Source organism: Nicotiana tabacum, chromosome 8 (genome assembly GCF_000715075.1).
Source record: "Nicotiana tabacum cultivar K326 chromosome 8, ASM71507v2, whole genome shotgun sequence".
Classification (NCBI taxonomy): domain Eukaryota; kingdom Viridiplantae; phylum Streptophyta; class Magnoliopsida; order Solanales; family Solanaceae; genus Nicotiana; species Nicotiana tabacum.
The window spans coordinates 12,432,244-12,447,467 of record NC_134087.1 but is presented as its reverse complement, the minus strand read 5'-3'; the positions used below and the strand labels follow the sequence as shown (position 1 = coordinate 12,447,467).

The following is a 15,224-nucleotide window of genomic DNA, read 5'->3' as shown; positions in this document are numbered from 1 at the left end:
TTTGGAGATTTGATCACACAGGCAAGTCTGTATGATGTTTTTAGACTTGTGTGCATGTTTGTTTTGGAGCCTCGAGGGCTCGGGTGAGTTTCGGATAGGCTACAGAGTGATTTGAACGTGGCAAAATTTGTTGGTATAACTGATCTTGTTGTAGGCCTCTGACCTCACATTTTCGAGATCAGGCATCGCAATTGTGATCTCTGAGAGATTCGCATTTGCGAGCTTTTCATCACAAATGCGAAGAGGAGCTGGGTCACGCAGGTTTCGCAATTGCGAAACAGACTTCGCATTTGCGAAGTTGGTCTTGGGAGAGTAGCCTTCGCATTTGCGGCGATTCTGTCGCATTTGCGGCGATTCTGTCGCATTCGCGGTCATCCAGTGTTCGCATTTACAAACATTTTCTAGCATTTGCGAACTATGAATAAATGAGAAGAGGTTCGCAAATGTGATTCTTAATGCGAAGCCCAGGTCGGAAATACGACATCCGCAGCTGATGAAAAGAGACTTAAATGGGATTTTTCTCCCATTCTTCAAATTTTCAAAACCTAAAACAGAAGAGGCGATTTTCCAAAGACCGTTTCTTCCCCAAATCATAGGTAAGTGATTATAAACTAGGTTCTTTCAATTTTTCACTTTATTTTACAAGATTTCAACTTAAAATCTAATATTTTTCATGATAGAATTGGGAATTTTTTAGTAGAAACTAGGGATTTTGAAATTTGGAGATTTAGACCTCAAATTGAGGTCAGAGTCCAAAACCAACTATATATCGGGGCTCGGGGGTGAATGGGTAATCGAATTTTAGTCCGAATTTTGGGTTTGGACCAAGCGGGCCTAGGTGTTGACTTTTTCAATAACGATCTAAATCAAATTTTTGATATCGTGGGTGATTCCTAAGGCTTATTTTTGAATTGTTTGGTTGGTAATTTGCTAGATATTGTTGGTTTGGAGGCTAGTTTGAAAGGAAAAACTGTGGTTGAGTTTTGAGTGGTCCTTGGAGCGAGGTAAGTGTTGTGTCTAACCTTGACTTGAGGGAATTAGGAACCCTAGGACTAAATGCTATGTGATTTTTATGTGAGCGGTATATATGCAAGGTGACGAGTGCCTATACGCCGTCGAATTATCTGTTTTCCCTGATTTACCGTTTTCCTTAATTGTTTCCTTCCTATCTTAACTGTTATATGTTCTAAATGCTTTCCATACTTAACTGCTACCTGTTAGTCAATGTCTTCTCATGTTAATGATGTTAGTTCTTTATATAGTTTCACGAATCCCTACTATTTTCTTTACTTGACTTGTTTACACCTTCAAATTGTAAATTGTTGGATTGGTCTCGCTGTGTAGTGTTACTTGTGTGGATTTTATATTGTGCAAGGTTTCCTTGGTTAGGCTTGGTATTTACTGATTGTAAAGGCTTGTAGTTTGACCTGTTGATTTGATTGTGTACAGTGAGTGTTTGGTACTGATATGGTGGGATCGGGTTGCACCCCGCAGCAGGTGTAATAAGGATGGGCTGATATGGTGGAATAAGGGTGAATTCATATTGCACGGTGGGACCGGGTTGCACGCGTCAACAGGTGGAATAAGGGTGGATTAATATGAACAATGGTAAATTATGATTCTGATATTGACATATGGTGGGATCGGGTTGCGCGCCGCAACATATTTATATTATTTACTGTGTTGATATTGGTACGTTGAAATAAGGGAGGATTTGTTTTGTCTGGTGGGATCGGGTTGCACGCCGCAACAATCTATATGTTTACATTACTTGAGTTGTGTTGTTTTTCGGTATTCGTTTGAACTGTTGAGAGATTTGTGATTCTGGCCGGTGCCAGTTTATTCTTGATGTTGTGATTATTATTTCAGTCGGCTGTTTAAATATTGTTCAGTATTCCTACTTCCTATCATTTTTATATACTGGTACAGGTTATAGTGTAATTGACCTGCCTTAGCCTTGTCACTACTTCGTCGAGGTTAGGCTCGTCACTTACCAGTACATGAGGTCGGTTGTACTGATACTACACTCTACATACTGTGCAGATTTTGGAGTCGATTCCAGCGTCAGTTATTAGCGTGCCCGGATTGGACATCGGCGGAAACTTGAGGTACGACTGTTCCGTGCCCGCAGCTCCTGGAGTCCCCATCCTCTTTTCTTTTTAGCTGTATAACTTCATTCAGATAGCTTTGTACTTATTTCAAACCCTTATATGCATTACTTTAGAAGTTCGCACACTTGTGGCACCAGGTTCAGGGAAATGTAATAGACGTTTGACTAGTTTAGTTTCCGCATTTATACTTAGAACATATTTGTTATTTCAATTCGTTATTAACGTCATTATTTAAACGGTTAAAAGAAGCAAATTGTTCTAACGTTGTCTTGCCTAGAAAGTGAAATGTTAGGCTCATTCACAGTTCCGACGGTGAGAATTCCGGGTCGTGACAAGCAATTAGTGTTTGACCAGGCTTTTAAAAGTGCTTCTAAGTGTATTTTCTCAAAAGTGCTTTTCAAAAAAAATATTTTTGGGGAGAAGCTACAATTTTTTGCTTCTCCAAAAATGCTTCTGCTTTTAAGAAAAAGCACTTTTTTCTTCTAAAAGTTTAGGCAAATATTTCAACTTTGAAAAAAGAGTATTTTTTTGATTTTGGAGAAGCTTGGCCAAAGAGGCTATATAAGATTACTTTTCTATTATTTTTTACAAAAATAAAAATAAATAAAAAAACTTGTAGTAGTTGAAATTGAATAATGACCACGTTTTTCCCATTATCTTTTTTTTTTTTAAAATTATTAACAAGTTGACTATGGTCTCTTGATTAGTGGCCATGGATGACACTCCTATCTCGTCATCTTATGTTGCAAGGAAGATGCCATGTCGGATTTCAACTTGCAAAGAAGATCCAAACATATGTAATATGCTCTCTTTTGTTTTGAAATTAAATACCTTAAAATTCATATTTATCATATGCTTATAATTGTAACAATAATAGAGTTTGAAACAGTCTAAGAACATTCATATATACTTCACACCTACAACTGTTCAATCTCAAACAAATCGAGTGATCTTCAGTTATGCATATGAATCCTTAATACTAAAATTTCATTTGACTCATTTCATTTTAATTGTATAGGAAGCTCATACAGACATAAAATAGTGTGTGTGTGTGTGTGTTTAATTAGTTTCACCAAGTAGTTGCACTTAGAATATGCTGCAGTGCATTATAGTTTTAAGAAGGATACTTCAGTTGAATACTAGTTGTCGTTTAGGATGAATCTGGTAGTTTAATGGAGTATATAATATTATTATACTAAACAATACTTTATTTTAGTAGTATAAAAACAAACGATGTACAAGACTTGGCATGTATCCTTGGACGTATACACATGACATACATTAATATATATAAGCTGTATATATACGTAAAGAATCTTTACGCTAACACATCAATTTACTTAACTATATTAAGTTATTATTCTATTTTTCATATTATCATGTCGCGCTTGATATAAAAATTAACATGCATATTAATTAGTATTGTAGATCTAATTTCTCTAAAAGGAATTTCTACACTGTTAGTTACATTTAAATACTTGCTCGCCGGCCTTGTATGCTTATCTACCATGAAAAGTGAAAACTCATTCTTGGTCCTTGGAAGATTAAGTAACAATTAGCTAGCAAGGAACAAGACATATTTTGAAAGAATAAAATTAAAGGAAGATTTTCCTTGTCACAACCTCCATGTATAACCATCTCTTCAAACATATTATTCATTATTTCATCCCGTCTCTGTTGGCCATACATGTCAAAACTTTTGTTTTCTTCTTTTTGATTTTTCTCTGATCTACATACGTTTATCAACCTCCTCTTTATTATTGTGTTGCTCCTTTCTTTCACTTCAAGAATTGGATTTCTTCCTCCGATCCAATCCAACAACGGGTTGATGAGCTACTTGTCTTTAGAGATCTAAACAATTTTGCTCATTTCTTACCCACCCCCACCTTTTTTTTCCTTCTTATGAAACTATATCTCTAAGACATGAAAATGCAAAAAACCGAAGACCACAATTCTGACAGGGATATTATCGAGAATATTGATAATAGTACTCAGTCGAACGCCATCACATATACTGATGACACGTACGTTGAAATCACCCTCGATGTCCGGGAGGACACCGTGGCAGTCCACAGTGTCAAAAATGCCAGTGGGGCTAATGTAGAGGAAGCAGAGCTACAGGTGCTGAGGCTGGCCAAAAATCTACGGAAGAAACAATCTTTTGGGACCTCAGTCGTTAGGAATACTTCGATAAGGATGCGGCAGGTGGCTCAAGAGCTTAAGCGCTTGGCTACATTGAAGAAACAACAGCCACATCCTTCTCGGCGATTTGATCGGACCAATTCAGTAGCAGCTCATCATGCTCTCAAAGGCCTCAAATTTATCAGCAAAACTGATGGCGGCGCTGGATGGGCCGCCGTTGAGAAGCGCTTCCACGAGCTCAGTGCCACCTCAGATGGCTTGCTTCCTCGGGCAAAATTTGGAGAATGCATAGGTAAAAGGACAAGAGTTTAACTTCTAGTATAATTATTTTATATTATCGCGTTAAGTTATCTATAACAAGCGTGTTCAAACCTGAAAGATTGAAAAAAAAAATTCCATCAATACATGTTATATGTCTCTAAAATCTAGTACTTCCTCCGTTTCAATTTACGTGAACTTGTTTGACTGAGCACGGAATTTAAAAAAAAAACTTTTAGAATTTGTGATCCTAAACAAGTCAAAAGGGGTTCAGCGTGTTTGTATGGTTATAAATGTTTCTCATTAAGGGTATAGTTAGAAGTTTAAGCTAAATTATTTTCAAATTTAGAAAGAAACATTCTTTTTGGAACGGGCCAAAAGGAAATAGGTTCACATAAACTAGAACTGAGGGAGTAATACTTTACCTATATATATAGTATAATTTTTTGACGAAGGATGGTCAATTGACCACCTTTAGAAGAGCATAGTTTCGCCCCTGATAACAATAAATGGTATTAAATGAAAAATAAAGTAAATAACAAGTAGTAACCAGTGCCAGAGGCGGAGCCACGATTTCAATTTTATAAGTTCTGGATTATGGAATGACGACTTCAAGTACTAACATCCGGGTTCTAAATTTTATATTTGTATATATTTAATGAATTTCTTAACACAAATACATTATTTGAGCAAAAGTTACTGGGTTCGGCCGAACCCGTTATCGGGCTTCTAGCTTCGCCCCTGGATAGTGCAATGTTGTCGGTGTATATAAATTGAATCAAAAGATTATAGTCTCAACTTATACTCAAGAAAACGTATACATGTGTTCCTTCATAATTTCTTGTATAATATTTCATGTTTTTACTTGTACATTTGATTTGTTTGAGCTTGTTTAATTAATTAGAAATATGGGTTTTCAATAATAGGTATGAATAGGGAATCAAAGGAATTTGCAGTAGAGCTTTTTGATGCGTTAGCTCGGAGGAGAAATATAACACGTAATTGCATCAGCAAAGTACAGCTCAAAGAGTTTTGGGACCAAATTGCCAATCAATGTTTTGATGCTCGGCTTCGAACCTTCTTTGACATGTAAGGATTAAAATTCGACATTTATCGAAAAAAACGACATTAAATATTGCGTATTTGTTTCATTACTGCTGTAAACCAATTCTTTGACTCTAATATTTATAATGAATGTATTGCAGGGTTGATAAAAATGCAGATGGTAGAATCTCAGAAGAAGAAGTCAAAGAGGTATACGGAATTCCATACGATCTATTGACATATTATAGAATTTTTACACTATCTGTACGTAGCTAAATAGTAATAGATATCAATCTTATTATGATGAGCTATCTTTTAGGGTAGGTTAACTTAACATGATACTATATAATATCCACTCACGGTCAATGCATAGATCTCTTTATGTTCTCTTGTACTATCATCTTCTTTAACTTTTTTCAGATTGGGCGTATCCAATGTAGAGGTAATAGGTTCATTTGAACCCATAGCTTTCTCTCGTACTTTGCATTTTGCTAAAAAATCATTAACCATGTATAAATAACAATTTTTGAACTCATTAAATTAAATTAGATGGGATGCGGTAAAACTGTGAATCTAAACCCACAAAGTGCAAATCTTAAACTCGCGTCTCGCACTATAATTAACAAAATCTATCATTTTCTGTGCAGATTATTAGCCGAAGTGCATCTGCTAATAAGCTGTCAAATATCCAGAAACAAGCTGATGAATACGCAGCATTAATAATGGAAGAGTTAGACCCCGACAACTTGGGATACATTATGGTTAAATTCTAAAGACCCTTTCAATTCTCAACTTAAAAATAAATATTATTTTTCAATTGGTGATGCTCTGATCAACAGATTGAGAACTTGGAAATGCTTTTATTACAAACTCCAAATCAATCAGAAGGAGGAAAAGGCCTGAACAGGAACCTAAGTCATATGCTAAGTTTGAAGCTTAAGCCAACAGTGGAGCCTAATCCCATAAAAAGATGGTATAAGAATTTGAACTACTTTTTGCTGGATAATTGGCAGAGAATTTGGGTGGTTTTATTGTGGATTGGAGCAATGGTTGGCTTATTTGCTTATAAGTATGTACAGTACAGAAACAGAGCAGCATTTTATGTAATGGGTCACTGTGTTTGTATGGCAAAAGGGGCTGCTGAGATACTTAAGCTCAATATGGCATTGATTTTACTACCAGTCTGCAGAAATACTATCACCTGGCTTCGAAACAAGACCAAATTAGCTGCTGCTGTTCCCTTTGATGATAACCTTAACTTTCACAAAGTAAGCTATTCTTTATTTTCCCCTTTTTCAGTTTTCCGAAGGTCGAAGGGGGGACTTAGAGCAGCGTAAAGTTGTCTTGTGTGACCTATAGATCACAGGTTTGAGCACTAGAATTAGACCCTGATGTTTGCGTTAGCCGTTAGGGTAGGCTGCCTACATCACACCCCTTTGGGGGTGCGGCATTTTCCCGGACCCTACTTGAATCCGAGTGGCAAAGTCAGTAATTTCACGATGGGAGTTTAAAATATAATATACACATAAAAAAATAATTTTTGACTTATTTACACAATATAAGTTTCTATATATTGTATATAGAAAACCTTTACTTTCACAAAGTAAGCTAACCTAACTTTTCTCTTGTTTATTTTCTATTCAAATGGAGCGTGGAGGAATGATAAAGTTGTCTCGCGTGACCTATAGCTCACGGTTTCGAGCCGTAGAATCAACCACTAATATTTGTATCAGGGTAGGCGGCCTACCTCACATTCCCTTGGGGTGTGGCCCTTCCCCGAACCTTGCGTGAATGCGGATGTTTTGAACACCGAATTTTCATTTTAATTTTCTGTTCAATCTATATAGTATATACAACAATAATTATGTCTCAATTCCAAGGAAGCTCAAGTCAGCTATATAACACTTCATTGAATGTCGTCACAATCCCATATTAGTCCCTACATATTATGGACTAGGTATGCTGGTTGTCAACTTACCACAACTCTCTTCCTTTATTCAGATTTAAGACCGGCAATGTGAGAAAGATTACACAAAAGTAAAATAGCATACTGAATAACATTTTTTTCCCCGAAATTTTGTACTATACATGTACGTGGTTCTTTTTTCATTAATTTCGTTTTGTTTAGATGATGGCAGTCTTGGATTCGATCTTTTTTTATTATTATTTTACTGTTGTTCCTACTTGTTGTCATTACTTTAGTCGAAGGTCTATCGAATACACTCTTTCTATCCTTTCAGAATATATAGGGGTAAGGCTGCGTACATCTTACCCTTCCCATACCTCACTTGTGAAAACTCATTGGTTTTTTTTTTGTTGTTGTTGTTAATTAGATGATGGCAGTGGCAATTGCAATTGGTGTTGGAATACACATACTTGCTCACATGACTTGTGATTTTCCAAGGCTACTAAAGGCTAGCCCAGAAAAGTATAAACCAATGGAGCCATACTTTGGTTATCAGCCAACAAGCTATTGGCATTTTGTGAAGGGAGTTGAAGGGTTGAGTGGGATTCTAATGGTGGTTTTGATGGCAATTGCTTTCACTCTAGCAACTCCATGGTTTAGAAGGAATAGAATTAAATTACCAAGACCCTTGAACAAACTCACTGGATTCAATGCTTTCTGGTACTCCCACCACCTCTTTGTCATTGTCTACACTCTCCTTATTGTCCATGGTATCAAGCTTTACTTGACCAAAGAATGGTACATGAAAACGGTTAGTTTACTCATCTTTGAATTTTAGATTTTACCAATAATTTTCTTAATGAGTTTAATTTTTATACGTTGATAGTGAACGAATACTGATATGGCTAGATCAGTTAAAAGATAGTTACAGGTAACTTAAGGTGACTCGTTGAATCATATTGATAGTTTAAATGTTACTTACACCGGCAGTTTATATAAGTTAAAATAAGAATTATTCTACCAATTTCTTGAAGTATAATTACTAAAAATGAGACTAAGTTTCTCAATGGCAGACATGGATGTACTTGGCTATACCAATCATATTATATTCTGGTGAAAGATTACTTAGGGCATTCAGGTCAAGCATCAAGGATGTTAAAATTTTGAAAGTAAGTTAATCCAAAATTTGTACAGAATATAATTTTATTATTCATGAAAGTAAAAGTTGTTGAGAGAAATGAGAAATTCACATTGTATATTTAATATGGTGCTAGGTGGCTGTGTATCCTGGAAATGTGTTGGCACTTCATATGTCAAAACCACAGGGCTTCAAATATAAAAGTGGGCAGTACATGTTTGTCAACTGTGCTGCTGTTTCACCATTTGAATGGTAGGTGATACTAAATAAATAATTACTAAAACGTGTTTCCTTTTGTGGCCATTTAATTATGCTAATGTATCCTCTTCTTGTTTTTTTTTTTTTTGTGCGTGTTTTTTTTGGCAATGTAAAAGTTGTTGTCATGTGATCAGGAGGTCACGGGTTCGAGTCGTCGAAATAGTCTCTTGCAGAAATGTAAGGTAATGTTGCGTACAATAGACCCTTGTGGTCCGGCCCTTCCCGAATCCCGCGCATAACAGGAGCTTAGTGCACCGGACTGACCTTTGGAGGCAATCAATCTTCTGTCTATCTTAATGTCTTATGCACTTACGGGGTAAAAAAATATTTACATGACAATCAAATAACTTGATAACAATGCTAATTAGTTTGTTACAATATGGTAGATTAGGTTGATCATATACACTATCCTCGTACATAAATTAAAAAATGCATACTTAAATATTGTGATCTACGCACTTTATATCAGGCACCCATTTTCTATTACTTCGGCGCCGGGGGATAACTATGTCAGTATCCATATTCGAACTCTTGGTGATTGGACCAGCAAGCTCAGAGCTGTTTTCTCAGAGGTAATGCATACTTTTTTTATTTTTAAAAAGAGGTAAGTATACTATATATTTCACTAATTTAATCGTTAATCATCGAATTTAGCTTAATCATAGTATATTGGTCAATGTTATTAATTAGGTGTGCCAACCATTGCCAACTGGGAAAAGCGGACACCTAGTAGCTGAGTGCTTGCAAGGAGAGAACAAAAAGTGAGTCTCTTTCGAATTTGTAGTCCCCCCAAGAGAGCACATTGATTAGTTAAACCTTCACTTTCACTAACGTATTCATTTTGAGAAAGCCATCATATTCGGAATATTACTATATTTAAATATATTACTGACTTTTTTAAAAAACCGTTGAAAACTTTAAAAAACATGGAGCTAGTATTCCCTCCGTTCCGAACCTATTTCTTTTTTGGTTCGTTCTAAAAAGAATAATTCCTTTTTAAATTTGGAAATAATTTAGCTTAAACTTTTAATTCTATTCGTAATGAGAAGCTTTTATAACCATACAAATACTCTGAATCCCTTTTTGACTAGTTTAGGACCACAAATTCCAAAAATATTCACTTTTTCTTTAAATTTCGTGTTCAGTCAAGCAAATTCATACTAATTGGAACGGAGGGAATAGTAGTTCTTTTCGCGTCATCATAATGGATAAGAATCTTAGTGTTTGATATGACAGAATAAAGAAGTCACGTGTTTAGTTACTGCAAAATATATTTTGAATGGAATACATGCATGTTCTTCCTCCCAAACATATTATCTTTTTTTTCTTCCTTATTCCAAAAAAAAAAAAAAAATTTGTTGGAAGGGTTTGTCTGTGTTGGTAATAAAACTACCAGAATCAAGAATTAACAATTGGTATTTTACCTTTGCTCGCAATTGCTATTACTGTAAAACTATAAGCATACATATAACTAATGATGATCACGTACGTGAAATGATTTCAGTTTACCAAAAGTATTAATTGATGGACCATATGGAGCACCAGCACAAGACTACAAGAAATATGAGGTGCTTCTGTTAGTAGGTCTAGGAATTGGAGCTACCCCAATGATCAGTATTGCTAAAGACATTGTCAACAACATGAAAGCCATTGAGAAAGAAGAGAACAATGACTTAGAGAATAGACATGAATATATTCCTAGCGCCACATCACAAAAGAAAAGAAACTTCAAGAGCAAGAGAGCATACTTCTATTGGGTTACTAGAGAACAAGGTTCATTTGATTGGTTCAAAGGTATAATGAATGAAATAGCTGAAATGGATCCTAAAGGAGTAATAGAGATGCACAATTATTGTACAAGTGTTTATGAAGAAGGTGACGCTCGTTCTGCTCTTATTGCTATGATTCAGTCTCTCCAACATGCCAAGAATGGTGTAGATATTGTCTCTGGAACAAGAGTTAAGAGTCACTTTGCTAAACCGAATTGGCGAAATGTCTACAAACGCATTGCTCTTAATCACAGTAATGCAAGAGTTGGTATGTATTCAAGACCTAGTATAATTATATATTTTTCAACTATGTATATTGTTCAAACTGAAAGCAATGAGCACGTCTATAAATATCAAACTTTCACGTGTTAGAGGCTCTTTCAACTTTGGTGTCAATTTCCATAATAAACTAGATATGTTGTTCGGACTCTTCAAAAATGCCGTCGAGTGTGTATCGAACGAGTGCGGTAGCATTTTTGAAAGTTCGCTTAATATAATAATAATAAAATTGAAAAGGTGTATTCAAGTGATAATTTCTTTTCTTTCTGAAAACAATTGGCACTCACTATAGGAATTATTTTCAATCACACACCAGATAACCTATTTTCTCTTGGAAATTTTGCAGGGGTTTTCTACTGTGGGGCACCAGCACTGACGAAAGAGCTAAGACAGCTAGCCTTGGATTTTTCCCGCAAGACATCCACAAAGTTTGATTTCCATAAAGAAAATTTTTGATCAGTGATGGATGAGCAGAGGATCAAAGCAAACAGATACGAATGATTTTTTTAAAGAAATCCACATCCACTACGTCTTGTGTATAGAAAATCTTGCAGATTTAGTTAATATTTCGCTTTTGTATTGTCATACGAATAATAATTCTTTTTATAACGTAGGTCCACCTACCTGTGAATTGGATTACCAATTCTTCTATTAGATTAGTTCTATTAGAAGAAAAATCAAATTATGGTGGATGTCTACTCTTCCTCCATGATCTTCTCAAATGCTTAATCGAAATTTAGCCACTTTTCATCTAAAAATAAATCTGAACGAAAACACTATTTAAAATCCGAAAAAACACTTAGTATATTTTTTGAATTTCTCCCTGACACTTAGCACAGGCGTTTTACTTGCATCACTGAAGGTGATTGGCTCAATTTTGTTATTGCCTTTTCCCCTTTTTAGACAGAAGGGCTATGAAAACACAGTAGACAGACCAATCACCTTATTACTGACCCAGCATGTGTATGTTCAATAATTTTCCAGTAATAATTGCAGGAATTTTTACTCATGTAGCAAAGTTTGATATCTTATTTATTTTAAACTCTTTTTAAAAATTATATTTCATAGCGACCTTTTGATTTTTATAGTCAAATATCTATTTAATGTTATTTCCTACCTTTAAGCCATAAAATACTCTTTGTATTATTTTTCTCTCTCATTCTTTCTGATTTTTCTCTCTCATTCTTTATGATTTTTCTCTACCCTCTCTCTCTAAACCCCAATCTTTCGTAAAAATAGCACGGTATAGCCAGTTTTCGGACTGGTCATTCAAAAATAGCCAGCGTTTACCAAGTCAATAAAAAATAGCCACTATTTTGCTGCAATAGAGACCGGTCAAGCATAATATACTGGAGTTCGATGCACTTGTATATGAACTCCAGCATATTATGCTGGACCGGTATACTTTGTTGGCTCCAGTATAATATACTGGAGACTGGAGCACTGGTGCTCCAAACTCCAGTACATTATGCTGGACCGGTATACTTGTTGGAACTCCAGTATATTATGCTGGAGTTCTAGTGTACTTATGCTGGAACTCCATCATATTATGCTGGAGTTCCAACATACTTATCCTGGAACTCCAGTATAATATGCTGGAGTTCAAGTATACTTATGCTGGAACTCCAGCATAATATACTGGCGTATTTTCCGGGTTTTGAATAGTGTTTTCGCTCAGATTTATCTTACATGAAAAGTGGCTAAATTTCGATTACTTTTGAAACTGCGTTATTTTTGAACGATCAGTTGTAAATCTGACTATTTTTGAATTACACCCAAATCTTTCTCCATGAATACAACCACTATTCTCCAATAATTCATCTCTATTGTCTCGCGAAATTTTCATTGTCAGTGGAATATTACTTCATGATCGATTCAGTTTTGGATTTTGTTGGAGTTCTAATAGTTTGGTTCAGAATGTTTCTTAGTACTTTGTGTTCGGAACCCAGTGTCCTCTGGCTTGGTATCTGGATAATAATTGGATTATTAGCTATCGAACTTGTGATAGACTTTGATACACTTGTATTGCCTGTGTCTCGAATAAGTGGAGGTTTTTTTTTTTGGTCCCAAATTGACAAGGTAAATTGGCTTTTTGACTTCTCAATCTAGACATGGCCACTGCAACCTTCCATTGTTGTTTTTCTTCATCTACCAAATTCGCAATTACTAATAAAAAAAGACAACATGCTATTGAAAATAAGGAATTTCTTTTATTTTTGCGCCAAATTTTGAGAGTTTCTAGTAAGAATCGCGGCCCTCTTGACGAGACTATATTAGGGTTGTTCTTGAATAAAGACAGCGGAGTTTGGGGCTGAGCAACTTGAAGAGTCTGTTACCTTTTTTCATTGTATTTCAATGTATCTCATTGTATTCTATGTATTTCATTGTATTCATTGTCTTTTTTTTTAATTGTATTTCAATGTATCTTGATGTATTCCATGTATTTTATTGTATTCACTGTCTCGTTATATTCCATGAATATATTCATGTGTTTTTTGTAATTAATATAATTTATGTATTCAGATGTATATATGTATCCAAATGTATATGCAGTACGTATTCATATGTTTTTGCACTATATATGACATGTTATACTTCATGTATTCAATGTATTTTTATGTATTTAACTATATTCAATGTAATTATATAATTTCTCTGAAGATTGCTATGTTTTTGGGGTGTTTTTAGATTGAGAATCTTTTTTATAACTGAAAATACAAATTTTGTGTGTTATAATTGAGTTTGAGTTATATTAGGAGTCTATTGTGTTAATTGATTCACTTTCCGTTTAAAAACAACTGAATAGACCATGAATTGCACTATTTACGTACTGTATTCACAAATACATATCGTGAATACAGTCGAATACAATAACCTGTCTAGCTGTAATCCCCTGTTTCACGCCTTGAATACAGTCGAATACAATAATTTGTCTAGCTGTAATCCCATATTTTACGCCGAGAAATGCTACTGTATTCATGAATACAGTAACTTAAATACATCGAATACACTCTAAAAAACCTGAAACATAACTATAGGAAGTAATATAGTAAATGGTAGCTACAACCACTAAACAATAGTGGTTTGTGAAAATTTCTCTACAATCTATCTTACTAAAATTTGTGTTGTTCAACGAGGAAGAAAAGGGTTGTTCGCATTTGGGCTTAATTCGGGTTGTGTCTCATCGAGCCCACTAATACGAACTTGGGTTTGGTACAAGGTCCTTCTGCGAACATGTTTAACTGCGCGTGGTGTTTAAAGGGAGTTTTATAGATTTACCCATAAAAATTAAACTAATTACCTTTACCTACTTATTAATTTTGATACATGTCATTCTCTTCCCCCATTCCCTGAAAACACGATGTTCAATCTCAAAATTCTTCTCACCCACATCACCTACCATTAGTCACAAACGATGATTTTGCCTGGAATACCACGAAGACTTCTCTGACCTTTCCCCTAAAATTTGTGCAACCGAAATGGAATCCAAAGGAGATGAAGCCTCTGATCGACGCGCACAACATAGCAAGCCCACGAACCTTTCTCAACTTCCCTCATCTTCAATACAAGATTCAAGTTTTAACAGAGTCTTTATTCTACCACTAGAACTCATTATTATCTTGCCATGATTTTTGCTCCGCTACTGTACAGGATGCGTCGGAACAGTGAGATTCGGGGTTTTTGCTCTACGGCGAATTCGCCAGAAATTAAGGTTTGTTGACGACGAAGTTTGGGGCTGAGCAACTTGATTTTCTTTTAATATATTTCAATGTATTTTCAACGTATCACGCTGTATTTTCATGTATTTCATTGTATTCATTGTCTTTTTCTTCATTGTAATTCAATGTATCTCGCTGTATTCCATGTATTTTATTGTATTCACGGTCTTTTTTTCATTGTATTTCAATGTATCCTGTTGTATTCTATGTATTTCATTGTATTCACTGGCTCTCTATATGCCATGAATGTATTCATATATTTTTTTTAATTAATATAATTTATGTATTTAGATGTATTATATAATTTCTCTGAAGATTGTTATATTTTTGGGGTATTTTTCGGTTGAAAATCTTTTTTACAACTGAAAATACAAAAATTGTGTGTTATAATTGAGTTTGTTGAGTTATATTATGAGTCTATTATGTTAATTGATTTACTTTCCGTTTAAAAATAGTGTAATCCCCTATTTCACGCTGTGAATACAGTCGACTACAATAATCTGTCCAGCTGTAATCTCATGTTTCACGTCATGAATACAGTCGAATACACTCGAATACAACAATTGATTAGCTGGACTTCCTTGATTCACGCCTATTTTT

General features: G+C 35.0%; 1 protein-coding gene across 1 annotated transcript; it reads left to right on the top strand.

Moving 5' to 3' along the window:
- The first annotated feature begins 3,541 nt into the window (after nt 1-3,541).
- On the top strand, nt 3,542-11,488 carry LOC107827549 (respiratory burst oxidase homolog protein D-like). Its single transcript, XM_016654702.2, has 12 exons — nt 3,542-4,545; nt 5,438-5,600; nt 5,717-5,765; nt 6,203-6,316; nt 6,395-6,823; nt 7,889-8,272; nt 8,535-8,630; nt 8,736-8,851; nt 9,327-9,429; nt 9,548-9,618; nt 10,362-10,894; nt 11,252-11,488. Exons 1-12 carry the CDS (start codon nt 4,035-4,037, stop codon nt 11,359-11,361), a joined length of 2,679 nt encoding a protein of 892 aa, XP_016510188.2. The 5' UTR covers nt 3,542-4,034; the 3' UTR covers nt 11,362-11,488.
- Nucleotides 11,489-15,224: the final 3,736 nt, after the last annotated feature.